We start from the raw sequence: 25,109 nt of genomic DNA on the forward strand, positions 1-25,109 counted from the left end.
ATCAATCACTCCTAATCATACCAGTGAAATAATGATCTAACATTTTTTTGTAATCTTTCAGACTTTGTACATTCACATACATGAATACATTTAAATGCGAGATGACAGAAATAGTTTCAAATAACACATTCTTTCGAAGATAGGTAGGTGATGAGTATCTCTTGACATGAGTAGTCTTCAAAAATTATTATTCCTAGTATTATCACATTGTTTACCAGAACACCAAAAAAAAAAAAACAAAACAAAACCAAAAAAACAAAAAACAAAGATAAACTTCTGCTTCCCACCAAGGTAGATTAAGTTGAAGTCAATTTATGCTCCCATCTGAAACAAAAAACCAAAAACCAAACAATATATGAAGCAATGGTTTTCTAAACACTGACCAAACAATGTAGACCAGTGATCCCTGAGATATGGGAAATAACTGAGGTAGGTTCTATGATTGAAATGAGGTAAGATATTACTCTTTTGAGAAATTAGAGGCCTGGCAGACTCCCTGAGTTGAGCAGATGAAGCATAGAGTCCAGAAAGAACAAGGCAGTTACAATTTACATGACAGTGCCAGTGACAAGAGAGCTGCACAGAGAAAGAATTGAAGAGCACCAGTAAGCACACGCATGTGAATACACTACCAAGGCAGAAAAGACACCAAAAGGGTTAGTAAAGCTAACAGTGCATGGTGCTCAAACAGCCCTGAAAACAGTGCCTGTCCCACCAGCAAGACTCATAACACAAAGGGCATTGATTAGAATGCTCAGGAAGGCAGTCCTCAGGCATGGCTGTGATAATTCTAGAAAGGCAATATCTCAGAAGTGGGAATAATTAGCTCTAGATTGAGCACTATCCCAAACCTGCAATACAAACCATAAAACACCACCTGAACAAATCAAAACTGCTTCCAAGAATAAAGCTCAAGACTTACAGGGCCTGAAAAATATCCAGCACACAACAAAGTAAAATCATTATGTCTGGCACCCAAACATTACCACACATGCAGATAGGCAGAAGAACAAACACAGGCAATCTGCAGAAGAGGAACTGCAAAGGGCCGATAAACATATGATAAGACGCTGAACCTCACCAGCAATAGAAATTAAACAAATGGAGATTAAAATGACAAGATTTTTCATCAATTTAATGCAGGCATAAATGTAGGGACACAGGGATATTAAGAACACTTAGGAATGACTTTAGGAACTGATACAATTAATGTTTATTATAGCAATGTTTGTAGTTGCCAAACATCCATTAAGAATAGCAAAGAAAGTAAGAAACTTCCATACTATGGAATATTGCACAAATATTAAAATTAGTAAGTTACAAGTATATATATTAATCTCTAAGGATAGTCATAATATACTAAATGGAAAAAAATCAAATTGCCAAGTAATGTGTAAATTAAGATCCTAATTTTGTGTGCAAATAATGAAAATTTCTGTATTTATCAACTTAAAAATCCACTCATCTGTATCAGAATCTTATGCAAACATTCAAAATCAAGTTACAAAAAGTGTTGAAGTGAGATAATTTTCATATGTCAAAAAAGCTATGTAATAGCCACCTGTAAAGAAAAAATGTCATGTTTTAAATAATCAACTATGTATTAAACTCACATATTTATCAAATGTGCTCCCCATGAACAAGTGACATTAGCAGTCATTTATATTAATATCACTTTGGATTTAAAAACAAATAGACTTCAGTAGCCTTTCAAAATTTACATGCTATTATTTATAAGCACATCTGCAAATATCCATGAAAAAGATATAAGCACAAATAAAAACTGATTATCTGTGAGTGGTCAAATTACTGATTTTTTTCTTGTTACTCTCTGCATTTCTCAGGTTTTCTTCATCAGACATAAATCAACCTTGTAACTTAAAAATTAAAACTTCTGAAAAATCCAATTTTCAAAACTACAAAACTCTAGAAGATAACGTAACAGAAAATGTACATGACTTGGGTTTGATGATGACTTTCAGATATAACACTGAAAGCACAATCAATGAAATACTAAACTGGTAAGCTGGACTTTATTAAAATTAAAAACTTCTGCTCTACAAAAAAATATGTCAAAAGAATGAAAAGGCAAGCCACAGACTGGGAGAAAACATTTGCAAAAGACATATCTAATAAGGACTTTCATCCAAAATAAACTAAGAATTCTTAAAACTCAAAAATAAGAAGACAAACAACCCAACTAAAAAATGGCCAAAGACCTCAACAGACACCTCTCACCAAAGATATGACAGATATCAAATAAACCTATGAAAAGATGTTTCATTATTCTGTCATCAGGAAAATGCAAATTAAAACGAGATAGCACTATACACCTTTTAGAATGGCCAAAATTCAAAACAATGACACTATTAAAGATGTGAAGCAACAGGAACTCTTACTCATTGCTGATGGGAATACAAAATGGTGCAGCCACTTTGGAAGACAGTTTGGTGGTTTCTTACAAAACTAATCACAGTCTTACCACATAACCCAACAATCATACTTCTTAATATCTACTCAAAAGAACTGAAAACTTATGTCCACATGAAATCTGCACATGGATGTTTATACCAGCTTTATTCATAACTTAAAATTTGGAAACAACCAAGATGTTCTTTAGTTGGTGAATGTGAATATCAACTAGAGTACATCGAAACAATGAATTATTACTCAGTGCTAAAAAGAAATGAGCTATCAAGCCATGAATAGATAAGGAGGAACTTTAAATGTATATTACTAAGTGAAAGAAGCCAATCTGAAAAGACTACATACTGTATGATTCCAACTATGTGATGTTCCAGAAAAAGCAAAACTATGAGGACAATAAAAAAGATGAGTGATTGCCAGGGGTTATAATGGAAGATGAAGGGATGAGTAAGTAAAGCACAAAAGGTTTGGGGGGCAGTGAAACTACGCTATATATACCATAATGGTGGATATATAGCACCATAAATTTGTTCAAACCTACAAGATACAACACCAAGAAGGTACCATAAAGATGGTGAAAACAGATTCATCAGCTGTAACAAATGTATCACTCTGATGGGGGATGTTGATAATGGGGGAGGCCATGCATGTGCTGGGGCACGGATTATAAAAGAAATCTTAATATCGTCCCCTCAATTTTGCTATTAACTTAGAATTGCTCTAAAAAACAAAGTCTATTTTTCATGAAGTCTACTTATCATATTAAAATTCATGTAAGCTGAAATGTTAATTCATGTTTTAAATCATACAGAGATTAATTAACTTAAATCACCTGAATCAGGTCAGCATTTACTTAATATGTTTAATATAAACCAGAATACAAAAGCTAAACTTATACTCATCATGACATTTCCATAAACTTCTAGAGAAAGACTATAGGCAATAACTAGGTAAAATAAAAACTGGATATTCAGTAGCCAAAATAGTCAATTCTTTGTTATCCTCTCGTATGTATGCATTTTATCTCCCCAACTTAAGAACAGGAATAACTTCTAATTTTTTGTTTTCCTAATATTTAGTGCATGCAAAAGGTTAATAAATTAATATGAAATTGCATCTGCTCTAAAAATAAAGCTAATGGACTGTTTCCACTTTACTGGGGTGTAGAGGTTGTTTCTAGTTATCTGGTATCTGGTTCTGGGGAATCAGGGCAAAAGAACAGCGGCCTGAGTTAAAGAGTTCCACAAAGGACGTGGTTGGGGGTGTAGGCTAAGAAGTGCTTCGTTTGCGTATGAAAGGAACTTAAGTGGGTAATTCTTTAATACCTCAAGGAATTGGCTACCCCTGGGAGGGGCAGTCTCTCCAGGGTCAGCAAGACCCCAAGATGCCAAAGCATAATACAGAAAAACAACAATAACAAAAAGATTAATACAGAGCGAAAACTTTCATTAATTTTCTTGTTACAAAGTTCTAAATATAATAGTACTAAGAATTAGTAGTTTTTCTTTGCAATACACATCCAGTAAAGAGAATGAAATTCTTTTTATGGGGATAATATTTTCTGCTTAATTGGGGTTTATAGTTAGTATTCCCTATCATGAAAATCGATTGCAAAGCTTCCTCTCAATGCTATTCTGTTATGTTATTTTACATATTTTATATTTTAAAATGTCTTTTCAGACAAATACTGCCAAATACTGGTATCAGTCTATAAGCATATGATTTTTAAATGAATATATTCATCACTTGGTAGGCAATTACAAAGTCTACTAGATTTCTCCTATTTGTGCCTTTTAATATGTCATTATATGGTAATCACTTTCAGTTGAAGGTTAGGTGGAAGCACTCTTCATTTGAACAATTAAGTGGACTTTGAAATATGGAAATTTCCTCTGCAATTACATCAAGGTCCGAAAAACGCTATTAGAGCCGTGGTTTGAGCTCAGAAAATATATCTATTGCTAGTTTTTGTTGGAACTAGAGATCTTACTTCTCCTTAACTTTTGACAGCAGTTGAAGTATAAAAAGTAGCCTGACATTACTTGTAATTCAAACTTTGTCATCAAAATGGCTTAACCACATATAAATTTCACATAAAAGTACTGTTTTGCTTATTGTTTTAGACTGTATCCATTAGGAAATACTATCAACTCTGTAGCAAAGCTATTTTCCAAAGTCGTTCAATGTCTCATAAGTGGTTGAGGGTGGTTTTTAAAGTTCAAAAAATTTCAATCTCAGACCTGTGCTCAAAAAATCCACAAAAAATCTTTACCACTGACTGCTAAGCCAGCAAATGGCTGTGGACTTGGGCAAGTCAGTACACTCAGGTTTTATTTCTGACAAAAACTTAAAATAATCATAGGTTTTAAATGCTTACATGTGCACAACCTTTGTAAACTTGTCCAACTAAGCCTTTTTCTGCTCCATATTTTTACCACCATCAATTAAAACACCTCAATAAATTCTACTCCAGGCTGTACTGAATTAGAATTAGTGTTTTCTCAACTTCTTTGAAAAGTCTTTCACCTGAAGTTGTTACACGCTATTCAGGAGGAGTAATTCTTGGTCATTTCACACTCTGCCTTGACTGCTCATGTATTAACATTTGTCAATTCATCACAAGAGCCACGTAAACTCACAATGATTGCACCTTCATATAATTTTTTATTTTTATGAAAATATTCTAATGGGATGAGATATCCCATTTTAAATTTTCTAATTTTTCTTGACTATTAATTTCAGTGAGTTGGGAATACTGTGATGAGTACTTAGTGGGGTAATGCCAACTTATACTGGATTCTTTTGGCATCACTATAGTGTCATTGCATAATAAACACAATATTTTGCCATCTAATTCAATAATAAAATAATCCATACTCCTAGGTGCTTTAAAAGCATGGCATTCAAAGTCAATTTTTCTCTTCTTTTATTCCTTTGACATGATCAGTCTGCACTAGTAATAATATAATACAAAATGTCACAGTATACTGATATGCATGGCGCTTGAAACACTGAATTTATAAATGCTTTACTACAATTTACAGTGCATTGAGCAGGAGAGTGAAGAGATAAGGCACCACATATGGTCATGGTCAGGACTACTCAACGTAGTCAGAGCTTGAAAGCAGCCATAGACATGTAAATTACATTTTCATGCTCTAAGAATACATTATTTACGGACAATAAAAATTTAAATTTCATATAATTTTCAAGTGTCAAAAATATTATTCCTCTTTGATTTTTTTCAATTATTTAAATACATAAAACTATTCTTAGTTCATGATCCACAAACAGGCAGCAGAGTAGATACTGTATGTAGTTGGCAGTCCACAAATCACTGCTGCAGAAGTGAGGAACTACTCAGTATTTCTGACCTTATGGAGCCATTTTCAGATGATTAACCCAGTCAACATAACATAGCATGAACAGGAAGAGGACTGAAAGTAGAAAGAGAAATTACTGTAGTAGTTAAGAGGACAGTAAATGGAATCTAAGGACCTTAGTTTAAAGCCCTTCTCTCCAGTATACAGTATCTGTGCAACCTTGGACAACACAACTTCTCAGATCCTCAGTATACTTATCTACTATGAAGGAAAATAGTATCCACTTTAAAGTGTTGATTTAAAGATTGAGAGAGATGATCCACATAATCTGGTTATAACAGTACTTACACAGAAGGTTCTCAATGTTAACCATGCGTTATTGCTAACTCAAATTAGGTGATAATGACAGCCCAAGAGTTAATAATGACAAAATAGAAACTGAGAAGGTGAAATTAACTAGATCTAAGCCCATTAATAGAAGAGGAAAAATGTACAAACAGATCCAAATGAATTTGAGGATTTAGTATGACATAAACACATAAAGTTTATCATTTTTGTGAAACATCCTTGGGAATAAAAAGTAGAATTTAAAATATAAATCTGGGAGAACCATGTGAATATAAATGGAAGATTTAAAAATCTGGACTAGATTTCAAGGACAAAACAGGAAAGTGCGAAGAATAAACAGAAAAGGGTATGGGCACCATTTAGGGATGGGGGAAGTAGAAGAATCAAGAAAGAAGATACAGCAGGAGAAACCTGAAGAGAAGAATCAGTACAGCAATTTCTATCACAGAAGGTAAATAATAATGGGTGTGAAAGGGTGAAAGGAATTCATCTGCAAGAATCAAATTTAAAGTGTAATGATTTCACAAGAAAAAATTAAAGTTGGAAAATCTACTTACTGACACAGCTATCATGGTACTATCTGGCCTCCATTCAGCTTGCTTGTAGGATCCAAACTGAGAAGATGATTTTTCAGGTTCCTTGTAGGTTACGATTAACACACTAGGCTGAAAGGAAACAGTTTTATTTTATTAATATCTCATAAAAATATATACAAGTAAAATTTAAGGTAACATCATAGAATACTCTAAAAGTAGTTTAATAATTCTATAAGTGTAATAAAAGGTAACACAATCCAATATTAAATCATGAGCTTAAATAGTCCAATAAAAAAGACAATAAAAACCATAAAAAAGACAATGTGAATAAGCCTGTATCTATTAAAGAAATTAAATCAATAATTAATCGCCTTCAAAAACAGAAAGTACCAGGCCCAGATGGGTTCACCAGTGTATTCTACCAAACACCTAAGGAAGAAATTACAAATTTTTCTGCAGTCTATTCCAGAAGATAAAAGCAGAGAATACTTTCTAATTCTTTCTATGAGACCAGCATCACCCTAGTACTAAAACCAGCAAAGGCATTGTAAGAAATAAAATGGCAGACCAATCTCTCTCATGCACATAGATGCAAAAATTCTCAACAAAAGATTAACAAATCAAATCCAACAATGTATAAAAAGAATTATATACTACAATCATGTGGGATTTATTACAGATCTGCAAAATTGGTTCAACATTTGAAAATCAATTAATTTAATCCAGCATTAACAGGTGAAAGGGGAAAAAAAAAAACCCAATCATATCAACAGATGCAAAAAAAGAATATGACAACATCCAACACCCATCCATTCATGACAAAAACTCTCAGAAAACTAGGAACATATGGGAACTTCTTCAACCTGACAAAGACATCTACAAAAACCTATAGCTAATATCATACTCACTGGAAGAAACTAGAAGCTTTCCTGATAAAAATCAGGAAAAAGGTAAGGACATGCTCTCTTGCCATTTCTTTTCAAAATCATATTGGGAATTTTAGTTAATGCAATAACACAAGGGAAGGAAATAAAAGATATACAGATTGAAAAGAAAGACATACAACTGCCTTTGTTGTTAGATGACATGATTGCCTATATAAAAAAATCAAAGTATGAGCAAAAAATCTTGTGGAAATAAGTGATTATAGCAAGATTGCAGTATATAACGTTAACATACAAAAGTAAATAGCTTTCCTATAAATCAGCAAAGAACAAGTGGAAATAGCAACAAAAAATATCTAGGTATAAATTCAAAATATGTGTAAGATCTACGTGAGGAAAACTACAAATTTTAAAAAACAAAATCAAATAAGAATAAATAAGTGGAGAGACAGTCCAAGTTCATGGATAGAAAGACTCAAACTGTCAAGGCGTTCAATGCTTCCCAACTTGATCTACAGAGTCAATACAATCCCAGTCAAAATCACAGCAAATTGTTTTATAGATATTGACAAAATGATTCTAAAATTTACATGAAGAGGTGAAAGACTCAAAATGGCCAACTCAATATTGAAGGAAATGAAGTCGAAAGACTAGTACTGTCCAACTTCAAGACTTACTATAAAGATACAGTAATGAAGATAGTGTGGTATTAGCAAAAGAATAGAAAATAGATCAGTGAAACAGAATAGAGCCTAGGAACAGACACACATAAACCTAGTTAACTGACCTTCAACAAAGGAGCAAAGGCAACACAATGCAGAACAGATAGTCTTTTCAACGAATGATGCTGAAACAACTAGGCATCCACTTTCTGGCACTACAAGAAGCTCCACAAGATCATCTCGTACTCTGCCTGCCCTTGCCCTAAAATCAGTGATTTGTTTTTTTTTCAGGGACTCTTGTCTCTTTTATTAGAAAGAGTATTTAGAAAACAAGATCTGAAAGGATGCTTATTGCTAGTGGAGTGTCATTGCTTCTAGGTCCTCTCAGCAAACACGATAGGAAATATATGATACTATAGTAACCCACATATACACACGTATCTCTACATACTTGTTTCAATTTATGCATATACTTATAAAAAGAAACATACGTGACTACAATCAAGCACAAGTGGTTCATTCTAGCCTTCTGCCTTGGAAGGCTAGAATGAACTTACTTGGAACTTTTTCTTGACCGTGAGAAACCTGGCTATCATATCATATAACTACTTTAGTTCTTTGTTCAACCTTACTATATGCGTATATTTTGGAATTTCTACCTATATCCCTATAAAACAAACTTATCAAATAGAATAGTTTTTTATGGACAACTCCTTTTTCTTTAGCCTTAAAATAACCAGTTACAATGCCATTTTCCAAAGTTACATAGGTCATCCCCATAAAGGGTTTTTTAAATCTCTAAAAGTGAAATACAAAAGTTCCTAAGAAGCTAATAAAGCTCCAGACACATTAAAACTGCTAGGCATTAGTTGTCTGTACTTGAAATAACAATTAAAAGTTAAAAACAAATACCTTGGGGGGACTGACATCAGCAACATGTCAGAATAAGTAGTCCTGGATCCTCTTTCCCTCACAATAATTCAGCAATAATTCACAGAAAGATTCCCTTTTGTGAGAAATACAGAAGTGAACTGAAATGCACTTAAGTGCTGGGAATGCGAGATCAGACTCATTAAAGCTGGTAGGGAAATTTAGAACACCCTCTCGCCAAAATTCCTACCACCAACACAGTGCCATACACTCAAGATGAAACCCTCCAGCTAATCTCTGCAGAGGAAAAGAGGTGGTCTGTGCTTCCAGTGCCCAGTCTTTTCACATGGGCTCCCTAGAGGACAAGCTTGCAAGTATCTCGCCAGTCTCAAAGCACTGTCTGAACCAGCATAATCTAGCTACCTGATGGAGAACAGAGACAGTGGCTTGGACTGGGAGTCACCACAGCTCCTCGTCGAAGTTTAGCACAGAGGCAACAACAACAAGAACAACAAAATTCCAGCTCTCAATTCCTCCCTGGAAAAAGAAAAAGTTGGTCCACGTGTCCAAAACCCCGATTTTCATGGGGGCTACTCAAAGAATGGCTTCTGTCTTCCCTGTCTCACAGTGCTGATAGGACCTGGAAAATTCTAGCTGTGAGAACAGAGACAGAGGTTTGGGAAGGCAGTTGCCAAAGCCCCTCCCCTTTGCTAAACACAGAGTAAGTGAACAAAAAAACCCAGCCTCCAGCTTCTCCCTGGAGGGGGATTTGCAAAGAAAAAAGTAAGCATGATGTACTAGTACGAAGTTTTCACAGGCCATTAGAATCCCTGACTGAGCTGATTGGTAGGGATCTTCTACTATTTGAGGCCAGTTCATGAGGACTGGAGAGGAGGCTGTTTTGTCCAATGCAGTCACCAACAAAGAGTCAAGGAAGATGAAGAAACAGGCAAACACACTGCAAAGGAAACAAGATATATCTCCAGAAAGAGACCCAAACAAAAACAGCTATATGATTTACTAGACAGATAATTCAAAATAACCATCATAAAGACATTAAAAAAAATCTGTTCACTGAGATTAGGAGAACAATGCATGAACAAAGTGAGAATTTCAATGACATAGAAAATATTTAATGTGTGTGTGTGTGTGTCTGTAGACAGACTACAAAACAGAAATCATGCAGGTGAAGAATATAATTGAAATAAAAAATTCACTAGAGCGGTTCAACAGAAGACTAGATCAAGCAGAAAGAAGGAAAAAAAGGTCTAACAATCATTGGCAATCATTCAATCACAAAAGAAAAATGAAAAAAAAAAAAAGTAAAAAAAAGCCTAAGGAACTGTGAGACACCAACAAGTAGACCAATATATGCATGGAAGAAGAGAAAGAGAAATGACTAGTAACATTATTCAAAGACATAATGGCTAAAAATTTCCCAAATCTGGGGAAGGAAATGGATATCCAGATCCAAGAAGCCCAAAGAACCCAAAAGAAAAGAATCTCAGAAATCCACAATGAGACAAATTACAATCAAATTGTCCAAAGTCAAAGCAAAGAGAGAATTCTGAAAGTACAAGAGAAAAGCAACTTGTCATGTATAAAGGAATCTCCACAGGACTTTAAGCAAATTTCTTAGCAGAACCTTGCAGGCCAGAAGAGAGTAGAATGATATATTCAAAGTGCTGAAAGAAAAAAAAAAGTTTCCAACCAAGAATACTGTAAATGCCAAGTTGTCCTTCAAGAAGGAAAGAAAGATAAAGTCTTTCCCAAAATAACAAAAAGCTGAAGGAGTTCATCACTACTAGCCTACTTACCAGAAATACTAAAGGAAGCTCTTCAAGTTGAAAGGTCACTAAGCAGCAACACAATAGCATAAAAAGGTATAAAATTAGCTGGTAAGGGTAAATATATAGACAAATACAGAATACTGTAATACTATAATGGTGGTGGGTAAACCCTTTTTTATCCTACTGTAAAAGTTAAAAGGCAAAAGTATGAATTAAAATAACTACATCTAAAAAATATATTAAGATTCAAAACATAAATATGCATAAGTTATGACAATAGTAACAAAGTATGGGGGAGGGGAAGTAAAAGTGTTGAATATTTGTATGCAATTTAACTGAAGTTGTTTTTAGCTTAAAATACACTGTTATAACTACATTTTATGTGAGCCCCATGGTAATCCCACACATACATGGTCAACTGATTTTCAACAGAGGCTCCAAGTATAAACAATGGAAAAAGTAAAGTCGCTTTAACAAACTGTGCTGGGAAAACTAGAATGCACAAGAATAAAAGTGGATCTTTATCTAACACCATACACAAAAATCAATTCAAAATGAACTGAAGACTTAAAGGTATGTCCTGATACTGTGAAATTTCTAAAAGAAATCATATGGAAAATATGACATTGGTCTTAGCAATGATTTCATTAATAGCACCAAAAGCACATACAACAAAAACAAAAACAGACAAGTGGAACCACATCAAATTAAAAACCTTCTATACAACAAAGGAAACAATCAATAGAGTGAAAACGCAACCTACAGAATGGGAGAAAATATTTGCAAACCATATTATCTGGTAAGGAGTTAATTTCTAAAATATATAAGGAACTCCTATAACTCAATAGCGAAAAACTCAATAACCTGATTTTTTAAAACATTTTTTATTGAGCTATAGTAATTTTACAATGTTGTGTCAAAATCCAGTGTATAGCATAATTTTTCAGTTATATATGAACATACATATATTCATTGTCACATTTTTTTTCGCTGTGAGCTACCACAAGATCTTGTTTGTATTTCCCTGTCCTATACAGTATAATCTTTTTTACCTACTCTACATATGCCTGTCAATATCTACAAATTTTGAACTCCCAGTCTATCCCTCCCACCCCCCTGATTTTTTAAATAGGCTAAAGACTTCAACAGACATTTCTCCAAAGACAAACAAATGGCTGACAGGTATGAGAAAAATGCTAAATGTCACTAATTATCAGGGAAATGCAAATCAAAACCATGATATGAGATATCGCCTCACAGCTATTACAATGGCCATTATCAAAGAAACAAAAGACAAATGTTGGTGAAGATGTGGAGAAACTGGAACCCCTGCACTGTCACTGGAAATACAATACAGAATACCCAATATGGAAAAAAGAGGTTCCTCAAAAAATTAAAAATAGAACTATCACATGATCCAGCAATTCTACCTTTGAGTATTTATCCAAAGAATTGAAATAAAAATCTGGACGATATACTGGTACTTCCATATTCATTACACAACTATTCACAACCACCAAAATATGGAAACAACCCAAGTGGCCACTGTCAGATGAATGAATAAACAAAATGTGTGTATATCCATACAATAGAATATTATTCAGCTTTAAAAAAAGAAGGAAATTCTGCAATATGAATCAATATAGGTAAACCCTGAAGACATTTACTAAGTGAAATAAGTCAGTCACAAAAAGACAAATGATATATGATTCCACTTATATAAGGTACCTAAAATGGTCTCATTCATATTAAGCAAAGCATGCAATGGTGGTTACCAGGAGCTGGGGATAGGGAGGGTAATGGGGAGTTGCTAATCAATCAATGGGCATAAAGTTTCAGTGAAGCAAGATGAATAGTTTTAGAGATCTGCTGTACAAGGCAGTATCTATAGTTAACAATATTATATTGCATGTTTAAAAATTTAAGAGGGCAGATCCCATGTTAAGTGTTTGCATCACAATAAAATATAGAAAAACCCTTTCATGTTTTAGAAATACAATTACTTAACAATATGTTATTTATGCTGTTAAGTAATTGTATTTCTAAAACAAAAAGAAAATAGTGAGTCAGTGGACTATTTTACAAATCTGTTCCAAGTGTGGTAAAATAGACCATGACCAGATTCATAGATTTACTTTTACATTCAGTCTGTTGTGACATGTAGTTTTAATTGAAGTATATGAAGAAAATCCACTTACACAGGTGGACTTTTAAAATAATGGTAAATATTCTTCAATACTACATTGAAACTTGATAGGGTTATTTTCTTAAAAATTAGTAGTAATGTAAAATCTGAATCCTTATCTATAAAATTCTTCTACTGTTTCCAAAACAAAAGTACCTTGGATAGCATTTGTAATGGATGAAGAGAAGAAAATATAATTGGGGAGATCGTTAGGAATTTATTTTAATAAACTAGAAGAGAAACCTGAATCTGAAAGGGAAATTAGAAAAGCAAAACAACCTTTAAAAAGGATATAGTTGAAGGACTTATGTTACCTGACTTTGAAATCTATTATGAAGTTATAGTAATCAAGACAGTGTGGTACTGACATCAAGACAGACAAACAGATCAATGAAACAGAATAGAGACCAGAAATAGACAAGTTAAGTGGGAGGTACAAAGTCAATTCAACGGAGGGATGATCATCTTTTCAATAAATGGTGCTGAACAATAGGACAGCCATATGAAGAAAAAAGTACTTCAATCTATACTTTGCACCATATAGAAATATTAACTCACCTATTTTAATTAACTTATTCACCCATTACAAACCTATATATAAAACCTAATCCATCAAAGTTCAGGAATATAGGAGAAAATCTTTCATGGTCCTAAGTTATGCAAAGATTTCTTAGATAAGACATAAAATCATGGCTCACAAAAGAAATATTATTAAAGCTGACATACTGGTCCTTATAAAAATTAAATATTACTCTTTAAAAGACACTACTAAAAAAAAAGCACAACACTATAAATCAACTATACTTCAATAAAAAAAAAAGGACATGCTACAAACTAGAAAAAAAAATTTACAAATCACATATCTGCATCAATGACTTGTATCCAGAACGAATGAAGAATTTTTTAATCTAAGAAAACAAACAATGCAATTTTTTTAAATAGGCAAAAAATTCAAATAATATACTACAGTATCAGATTTTAACACAAAATTTGAAAAACATACTGACATAAGTAACTGAAAGGAAAAGGGAAGCATAAGGACAGCTTTTTCTTATATCGGAATTCCAATTAATAAATGTTGAAGGAAAAAGGGATGAAGAGAATCATTATCAGATAAACACCACATAACAGCTGCAGACAAGTTCCAGTGATGGATGCTAAACTCAGGGAGCAAAAGTGCAGGATATGCACAGTATCTTCCTCAAGTTACTTTTAACTACAAAGGGAAAAACAGTAACTTTACTGTAGAGAAAGCTGGCAGACACCAAGTGATCAAGGTAAATACCACCAATGGTAAGATATATGAACATCATGAATTCTTTGATATGATACTGAGAACATTTTTGTGGTATTTCTGCCAAAAATACATAAGCTCATTCTGCTCATGAGAAAATCAAATAATCTCAGGCTGACAGATTCTATAAAATGAACTGACCAGTACTCCTCAAAAGGATCAAGGTCATAAAGGACAAGAAAAAATTAAGCAGTAGTTACAGAATGGAAAAGAAATAACTATATGCATTGTGGAAAGTAGTCTAGAACAGAAAAGGAACATCAATAGAAAAACTGGGGAATATTTCAATGACATCTGTACTTTAGTTATTAATACTGTACCAATGTTAATTTCCTCTTTATAATTATGCTAAGTGAAAGTGCACAACCAAAAACAACTATGTACTGCATGATTTCATATATATAAAATTTGAGAAAATGCAAACTAATCTATAGTGAGAAAAAGCAAAAGAGTGATTGCCTGGAGATGGAGGGGAGAGAGAAGCAACCATAAAGAGACAAGAGGAAACATCTGGGGGGGGTCTTGGATATGTTCATTATCATGATTATGGTGATGGTTTGAGTGTATACATGTCAAACTTAATCAAATTGACACCATAAATACATGCAAGTTACATTATATCAATTATAGCTCAAAAAAGCTGTTTAAAAGTTAAAAACAAGTTATCTTAGATAGTGTTTTGAAGAACTAATTAAAGGGAGGAAAAAAACATGCTTAGGGAGACCTACTCAGAATCTGTTGCAAAAGCCTAAAGGAGTAACCAGAACTATGACAGAAGGAGGGACAAAAAGAAGAAAAAAACAAAAACTGGTTATAATTTGCTTAGTACCTTAAAATACATACATATAAGACACAAGTTAGAGTAAACTGTATCTTTATATTTAATTTTGATGATTTAGGCATCTTTGATCTATATGACCTGTTTATTTGAAAGATTGTTTTTTTAATGTTGATGAGAAAGGAAACATTAACCTATTCAATCGGTAAAACGACTTTATCAGAAAGGTTTCTGTTGTTACAATAAGCAATGATGATAATTTGCCTACTGGATTAATAAAGGTAAAGAGTCAATCAGAGTGACAATATTTAATCCCTAATTTAAAATCATAGTATTTTTTAGTATTTACTAATTTTTTATTTTTAATTTTTTCAATATTTATTTCATAAACTTTTCACTTCTCAAAATGATTAACTTTTCTAATTTGGGAGTCAGAAAGCATAACAAACCTGATGTTTTTGCTCTAGTACACTCTGCTTGTACTCATACTGAAACAAAAGAATAATGTACAATAACGCAGGCTTTTGAAATTGCTAAGTTTTTATGTAAAGCAGACAACCAGCAGTCTTCAGTCTCACCTCTTTTCTAGTGACTTACACTCTGCATAGATTTTTTTTTTTAATTGAAGTACAGTTGACTTATATGTTGTGTTAGTTTCTGGTGTACAGCATAGTGATGTTTTACATACACACACACACACACACACACACACACACACGTTGCACAGATGTCAATAAGTACTACTCTGACTCTGTAAATAACAAAAATCAACATGTTTAAAGCCCCTCAATTAATTGTTGACTCTATGAAAAAAATCCTTCCCAGTAGGCAATTTTACTCCTTTCAGCGCTGCCTATCTCTAAGTTTCTAAATACACGTTCATTCAAAGAAGTCCATCACCTATCTCCTTGTAACACATGGCAACACAGATTCAAGTTATGCATGAATCTTTCTGTATAAAAAGTACTTTCTGGTACTGGGAGGTTAGGACTTCAGCTTATCTTTTGGTGGGGGGGATATGATTCAACCTATAACATTATCTCTTTGTAATGCTCCATAATAATTGAGAAGTGAGATACCAAGAATAAATAAAAATATGCTGTGACTGTATGTCTTACCGTATGTCTATATTAAGGCTATCTAATCAAACTTTCTGCAAAAAGAGAAATGTTTTATATCTGCACTATGCAATCAATACAGTACGTACTAGTCACATGTGAGTACTGAGCATTGAAATGTGGGTACTGTAAGGAACTGATTTTATTTTACTTAATTCTTAATAAATTAAAAATTTTAATAACATGTGGCCAGTGGTTTCCATGCTGGATGCACCAAATATACCTGTAGAATACAGGTTCTGTAGAACTGGTGATTGTTTACTTAAATAAAGGGTGGAGACCAATCCAGTTACAAAAATGCTGTGTTAAAAGCTGAACAGGTTTCTTTACCATAGAGCTTTAGCATACCATTAGTAGGCTGATGTACATTGTAAATCTTAATAAAAATAAATTATGTTTATTTCCCAAGCTTACCTGATTAAACAACTCATCTTTCCCCTAGATTATCACAAAGTATCAAGAGTTCCTTATACCAGCCTTCAGGAAATTCTACTCTACACTTTTCAAGTAGCTATACATGTATATTAAGTCTGATAAACTAAATGTCACCGACTTTTAAAGTCAATTTTTTTACTTTTTAAATTGTCTAATTCACTGGTTTTTAGTGTATTAACAGAGTTGTGCAATCATCACCACTATATAATTTCAGAGCATTTTTAAATCATTCCAACAAGACATTCTGTACCTATTAGCAGTCAGTCTCCTTTCCCTCCTCCCCTCAACTCCTAGCAACCAATAATCTACTTTTTGACTCTATGGATTTGCCTATTCTGGAGATTTCATATAAAAAGAATCATATGATATATGGTCTTTCATGTCTGGCTTCTTTCATTTAGCATAATCTTTTAAGGTTCATCCATGTTGTGGCATGTCTCAGTACTTCGATCCTTTTATGACTAAGTAATATTCCCTTGTATAGATTGTGTTTATCCATTCGTCTGTTGATGGATGTTTAGGTTATTTCTACCTTTTGGGTACTTCGAAAAGTGCTGCTATTAAATGTTCGTGCACAAGTTTCTTTTATAACATCTGCTATCAATCCTTTGGGATATATATCTAGGAACAGAATTGCTAATGTCATATGATAACTATGTTTAACTTTTCGAGGAACTGCCAAACTGTTTTCCATAGTGGCTGCACTATTTTACATTTCTACCAGCAGTCCATAAGGGTTCTAATTTCTCCACATCCTTGCCAACACGCTTGTTACTGTCTTTTAATTGTAGCTATTCCAATGTATGTCAAGCGGTGTCTTGGGGTTGATTTACATTTCCCTAATGACTAAATCATACTGAGCATCTTTTCATGTGCTTATTGGCTATATTATATCATCTTCAGAGAAATATCTATTCAAACTCATTGCCTACTTTTTTAACTGGAGTCACCAACTTTTAAACAAGTACTGTTCCAATACCCGACTTTCTAAGTTGATTACTGGAGTTCTTTTGTTCCTGTACGAAAATTCACTAAAAATGGTGATTAGGTTCCTGGGCAAGCTCAAAAAAGTCTATTCAGCCCACAAATACTAATAGAGAATTTAATATAATGGCTAAAAATACAGGTTCTGAAGTCTGAATGTAAGATTCAAATACTGGCTCTGGCATTTACTAGCTTTGAGAGCTTGAAAAAAGTAACTTCTCCTATGCTCCAGTTTCTGCATCTTTAAAATAAACACAATAATAGAACCTACTTCACTGGTAGGTTCTGCAAAGATGAAATAAATAATATAGCACTTGGCAAAGTGCTTTAGCACTCAATAAGCACTATAATTATTATTGCTGTCTTAATGTCTCAGGATCACATTATTAAAAATACTACAAAACAAAACTCCCAACAGCCTCCCTAAGACAATTTATTCAAAATTCCTACTTAAGATACTAGTAACATATCACTTCTTGCTACAGTTAAGGCAATAATGACAAGATCAGTCCAACACTCTGGCAGTTTAGGGCTTGAACCACCAAATAACTGAAGGGGAAGAACGGCAGACTGACTAGAAGTGGGCTCAGGGAACTTTGTGCAGTAAATAAAAATGTTCTGAATCTTGACTGGAGTAGTCATTATATCAGTATACACACCTGCCAAAATCCACTTAAGATCAACACTTCACTATGCATTAAAAAAAAAATTCAAAAGTAAATTAATAAATAAGCCATCACTTAAGTATACTGAATGCTATTTACAAAGGAAAGAAAAATTACTAATATGTTTTAGATGATTTTCAAAAAAGGTTTTCTGGTTAATTGTTGACAATCTGTTAGATATTTTTCAAAGCAGACACAGGGCACTCCTATTGGTAACACGCAGTTTTTTCTACTGATACCACGTCAGTAGTGATGAGTAATTAACTTTATGCTTCAAACATTCCTCGAATTCCAAAGTGCAATTTTTCTTAAAGGTAGAAGCTAATGATTGGGATTGATAATTCAATCTCAACACCAATGCTCTTGGCATTAAACTGAGATAATCAACTTCATGTACAGGAAGAGGACAGTCAATTAACTTTGGTTATTTTCTGTCTCTCCTATGTGAAATGAGTTAATATTTGAGAAATATCTGATTCTCACTTGCAAGTTCTTGAAACCAGGCTGTTTCTCTCCTACCATGTTACTATTCCTTATCCTGTGCAATATTACATTAACAAATGGAAACATACTTAAAATTAATTTCGCAAATAAAAAATCATTCAGAGTATTCATATGCTTAGCTTTAATCTAATCAAGCCTTTAAACATAACTTTTAGTTTACAAGAAATACAGAGGATTCAGGAAAACATTACCAACTAGACAAATCCAGAGTGTGAGGGTGGTCTTCAAGAAAAGTGGCCTAATCTACTAAAAACAAAATAAATCTATGTAACGAAAGTGAGAGAGGGAGGGAAGACTATCAAAGGTTAAAAGGTAATAATCTCTAGTTAAGATCTAACAATCCAATGGAATGCATGAACCTCAAGTAGATCTGTTTTAAAATAAGAAAAAAAGCTATGTAAATAATTTGGGGAATACTGAGGAAATTTTAAAATCAAACTCCTTAACAGAAGATATTAGGGAATTACTAATTTTCATATTATGGCTATATATATGAAAGTCATTTTTAGAAGATGCACACTAAGTAGTTAGGTACCAGAGAAGTATCTTGATGTCTACGATTTTCAAAGAGTTCCCATAAATATACACACACATATATATACATATACACCCAAGCAAATAAATGATAAAGAAAATGTTGACAACTTGATTCTAGGTGGTGAGTATCCAGGTGTTCTGTACATTTAAAAAAATTTTATTAGATTTTATATGGAAAATAAGGGGTTGGTTGTATTCTTACATTGTGAAGCAATACTTAAATCTCATGAATTAAGAAAACCAGTACTGGTCCCTCTAGAGAAGCATTCCAGTTAAGTCTTATATGTGTACACAATTGGACAAAATTAGAGTGGAAATTTCTATATACAAATTCTATATAGAGCTGAAGGTAAGCAATCTCTATAATTTACCTCCATTTCCTAGCATATAGTTAAGTGCCAACTCTGGGTCAGAAGACCAACAAACCTCAACAGCAGCCCATTATGGTATCACAGTGAAGACTCATCTTAAGTACTATTTGGCTTGGAGTCTTCACTATTACATACTATTATATACCATATAAAGAAAACCACCTAATAGGGCTTCAGAAAGATGTTTTTTTAAATTGGTTAAATTTTTTTTTAAGTTGGACTCGGAGAAATAGAAATTAGTTAACTGAAAGATACTCAGGAAGACTAGGTAATTCTCCTATTCCAGAAAAATAGTAAACATTTTTAAATACACTAAACAATACACATTTTTCTAGTTTGAAATATACATTCATACACTAAACAATACACATTTTTCTAGTTTGAAATATACATCCATATTTCAAGACTTTTCTTGTTCCTATATACCATCTTTCCAATTCAGTTTCATAAATCTTCCCTCAGTTCAACATTAGAATGGGTGGATAAATCCAAGCTTATCAATCATCTGCCCTTCAGCCTCAGTTTCCTCATTTGTAAAATAAAAAGGATATGTCTAAAATGCAAAAACAAAAATTTACTTAACAGTATCATTTAACTTAAACAATATAATGTACTAAAAGGTTCTAGGCACTATACTTGAAATTTACTGGGCATTTATTAAACAATCTGAATAGTCTGAATACAACTGTTTGAATACAGTTTTATTTAAGTGAGTTGTTACCAATATATCTTTCAAACCGATTGTTTCATATTTTATTATTCTTACTTTATATAAGAAACAGCATGGGACAATCTCCACAAAACCAGCTTTGGCATTAAGTGTGGGTATGAATCTCAGCTCTGCCATTTACTAAATAATTTCCTCTAGGTCACACGATTACTTTATTTGAGACTCACTTTTCCTATTTGGAATATAGGGACCAATCTCCCAAAGTTACTGCAAGGATTGCACGAAATAATGTACATAAAAAACCTTAGAGATTGACATACAATTTGCACTTAATAACTGTTAGCTTGTAGGTGTTCTTTTAGGTTTTTATTTTTAAAATTGATGGGGTTTAAATTGCATGTGACTGACAGTGAACAAAAATGAACAAAAATTTTATCATCCTTGTGCTTCAAAAACAACTGATATTGATAATGGCAGTAGAGGTGATGGTAATCAATCTGGTTTTTAAAGGAAGTGATAACAATCATGATAATGTTAGACAATGAGACCTAAAAACTATTGAATACAGTACTGTAAGTAACCAGGCTTTAAATATATTCTCTTCCTAGCACTTCAAACACACACAGAACCAAACAGCTCCATCTCACAATAGTAAGAAAACAGCAATTACATCAACAACTATACGCGCTTGAAGAGAAAAACCAAAGAATTATTTCTTCTAAATGTCCTATAACTGACTTTTATGACACAAACAGCTCATTTGACCAATTTTACCCCATTAAGACTTACAGGAACATAAAATTGCTTAGCAAAAGTTAAATCACAAGGACTTCCAAGAATGGCAGAGTGAAGAGATTGGCAAATCCTCTCCCTCAAAAAACCACCGTAAAACTGAACTGTCAAAAGAAACATTTCACAGTTGACCCCTGAACACCACAGGTTTGAACTGCATGGGTCCACTTATATGCAGATTTTATTCAATAAATATGTACTACAGTACGTCTCGACTTGTTGTTCTCTGAACCCGCGGACAGTGGAAACGTGGATACAGAGGGCTGACTCTAAAATTATACACAGATTTTCAACCACATGGAAGGTTGACACCCCTAATCCTTGTGTTGTTCAAGGGACAAGTGTTATATTTGGAAACTCACCAAAGGCATACAAATTAAGAAAATTTCATTCATGAAAACCTGCTGAACTTCAGATAAGAAAAGTGGCTATAAATGATGTTCTTGCCAGGACTGTACCCAACCCCTCACCAAAGCCTGGTAGGCAGTAGCGTCACCAGCGTGGGCTGTTGGTTAAAAACCAGCAGCTTTGCTGCTAAAGGCATGCTGTCTTGATATGGAGCAGAGTGCAATACAGCCTGAAGCACTGTTGGTAAAAGGAGCATATCTTAGAAAGCAAACAGAGAAAGCTGATGGCACTGCTAGCCAGAAGTTTCAGACCTGCTTTGGGTAAGTAGCACATCCCTCAACAAGCCTGAAATTTAACAAGAAAACCCTGGAAATCAGATAGTCAAAGCGGGAATAGATAAGCTTGCCACACAACGTTGGCTCAATGGGAGGCAGAACTTAAAAACAGGAAAAAACCTGAAGGTTCCAAGCTCTCCACTCATCCCTGTATTCCAGAGGCTGTGAACATGAATAGACAAGAGCAATGAAAGGCCAAGCTCCCCATACATCACTAGCTCACTGGGAGGTTGTTCCCAAGGAAGTTCCAGAAGGGTGTGGCAGGAAGTAAAAGCTGGAACAGACATTAAAACGTCCTGAACTTTGCCTGCACTCTCCAACCCACATATCAACCAAAAATGGATGCCTTACTGGCTCAAGATGTTTAAACATCTAACCACTCACTATGCAGACATAGAGACAACCCCTAGGAAGCCATGGTAAAAACAAAAATAAAAAAAAAAATAAGCAAATACCTTAGTCAGTGGCTGCATGTTGTAGGAGAGATAAATATGTAGATTAAGTCCAGGTAACTTACTAAAAACAATACTAAAACAAAAAATCAGCAACAAAAACCCTCAGAAAACAAAATTAGAAACTCTAGAGTTGTTACAATAAATTATCCAAAATGTACAATTATCAAAAAAATAGAAGACATATAATCAGTGACCCAGACTAAAGGAAAAAGAAACTATCTTTAGTGTGAGTGGGCCCAGTAGAGCAGACAAGTAATTCAAATCAGTCATGAGATATATATATAAATGGAATAAAGGAAAGCATGCTTAAATAATCAAAGGAAAATGATAATACCTAAACAAGCAGGGAATCTCAAAAAAGTAAAAGCAATGAAAAAAAAAGGACCAATTCTAGAAATTCTACAGTTTTAAAGTACAAAATTGAAATGAAAGCTTCATTACATAGACTCAACAGATTTGAGACGGCAGAAGAATCAAAAAACATGAAAATAGTTCAATAAAATTAAGCAATCAAAGAAAAAGAGAAAAAAGACTGAAGAGAGCTTCAGAGATCTATAGAACATAAAATACACCAATATATGTATAATGGGGAGTTCCAGGAGATGGCACAGGGGATTAAAAAACATTTGAAGAAATAATGAGTGCAAATGTTGCAAGTATGGTGAAAGACATTAAGCCTCAGATTCAAAATGCTTGACAAATCCCTAGCTGGATAAACACACACACATACCCGTAACACAAACTACGTAACACCAACAAGATGTTAAAATAGCTGAGTTAAACAAGTGGACAAGAGAAGAACACACAAGAGAAGAAAAATACAATTAATGGTTGACTTTTTAAAATATATTCTTAAATTTTTTATCTATTTTCGGGAGGTGGTAATTAGGTTTTATTTGTCTGTTTATTTTAGAGGTCCTGGGAACTGAACCCAGGATCTTCTGCATGCTAAGAATGTGCTCTGTCACTTGAGCTATATCCTCCCCACTAATGGTTAACTTCTCGTCAGAAACAATGAAGACAAGAAGGAAATAAAGGGACTTACTTAAATGCTGAAACAGAAAAACCATCAACTATGAATTCTATATCCAGTAAAATTATCCTTCAAAATTACAAAGTAAAGACATTCCCAGATAAAGAGATTAAAAGAATCTGTTATTAGCAAATCTGTTCTATGAGAAGTACTAAGAGAAATCCCTCAGAAAAAAAACAGGAAATGACATTAAATGGTATACATAAAAGAGTTAACAAAACAGGTCTAAGACTGCTGTACTAAAAAATGCCTGCCTGCAAGGTTGGTTCTAAGCTGGCATCTGGGAACTTGAATTTGGGAGGGTTCCCACCATTCCTTAACTGATTAGAGTGGCTGACTAGCCTAAACTGTTTATACAAATCAAATGGCTAATGTTGAAACAACTATTTTCCTTCAGAGAATGAGAAATTTGGTATGTGCTGGGCAGAGAGCCTCCAATAAAAATCTTGGGGACTAGGTCTATAATGAGCTTCCCTGGTATACAACATTGCACATATGTTGTCACAATCTGTGGGAAAAAAACAGGTACATCTTATATGACTACACCGCAACAGGATTATTTGAAGCTTGTAGCTGGCCCTTCCAGAATACACCCAATGAGCCTTTTCCCTGTGGCAAATTTTCTTTATATGCTTTTGTTGTAATAAATCACAGTCATAACTATGGCCATATGTTGAGTACTGTGAGTCTTCCTAGTAAATCACTGAACCAGGGGGTAGTTTTACTTTTGGGAACTACTGACAAAAATGGTAACTCAAATCCAAAGGAAGAAACACAGAGCACAAGAAACAGAAAATGGATAAATGTAAAAGACTGAATAAATGTATTTTCATCTTTCCTCCTAATTTCCGTAAAAGATATCAGGCTTTATAAAACAGGAACTTTTAAAAATACAATATACGATACTATTGGGTTCATAACATAAAAAGACGTAACATATATGACAATAATACCTCAAAGGAGGTGTCAGAGAACAGAACAACTAGATGTAAGATAAATTAAAAAGTAGAGAATTTGAATGACACTGTAGACTAGCTGAACCTAACAGAAATACACAAATCATTCCACACAACAGAAAAATACATATTTCTGTCAAGTACACGTGGAATATTCTCCAAGACAGACTATGAGGTAGGACACAAAACAAGCTTTAATTAACTTTAAAAGACCGAAACAATCCCAAATATTTTTTCTGATCACAATGTGATGAAAGATCAACAGCAAGAGGAAAAACAGAAAACTCACTAATACATGGAAATCAAATAACACATTCTTAAATAACTCATGGAAAACAACAACACAAGGGAAATCAGAAAATATCCTGAGACAAATGAAAATAAAAACACAACATACTAAAACACAAAGGATGCAACAAAAACAGTGCAAAGTGGGTAATTTACAACTAAGTGCTTACATTAAAAAAGGCCTCAAATGAATCTTACTTCACATCTTACCAAAGTACAAAAAGAATAAATTAACCCAAAGTTAGAAGAAAGAAGGAAATAATAAAGATTAGAGCAGAGAGAAATAAGGTGAATAAAAAAACAGAGTAAATCAAAGAAATCAAGAGTTGGCTCCTCTAAAATATCAACAAAACTGCGGAACCTTTAGCCAGATGAGGGAAAAAAAAAAGACTCAAATAACTAAACTTAGAAATGAAAGAGGGACCATTAGTACTGATTTCACAAAAATAAAAAGAATTATATGTGAGTACTCTGAACAATTGTGTCCTAACAAATCAGACAACCTAGATAAAATGGACAAA

At 33.5% G+C, this 25,109-nt stretch overlaps 1 protein-coding gene across 3 annotated transcripts in view; it reads right to left on the reverse strand.

Annotated features, from left to right (window-relative positions):
* RIC1 (RIC1 homolog, RAB6A GEF complex partner 1) overlaps nucleotides 1–25,109 on the reverse strand; it is a 103,222-nt gene that overhangs the window by 67,602 nt on the left and 10,511 nt on the right. For all 3 annotated transcript variants that reach the window (XM_032477713.1, XM_032477712.1, XM_032477711.1), the window contains exon 2: nucleotides 6,656–6,763. In XM_032477713.1, coding sequence (XP_032333604.1) covers nucleotides 6,656–6,763 — 108 coding nt within the window. The remainder of the gene's footprint in view (nucleotides 1–6,655; nucleotides 6,764–25,109) is intronic.

This window comes from Camelus ferus, chromosome 4 (assembly GCF_009834535.1).
Source record: "Camelus ferus isolate YT-003-E chromosome 4, BCGSAC_Cfer_1.0, whole genome shotgun sequence".
NCBI lineage: Eukaryota > Metazoa > Chordata > Mammalia > Artiodactyla > Camelidae > Camelus > Camelus ferus.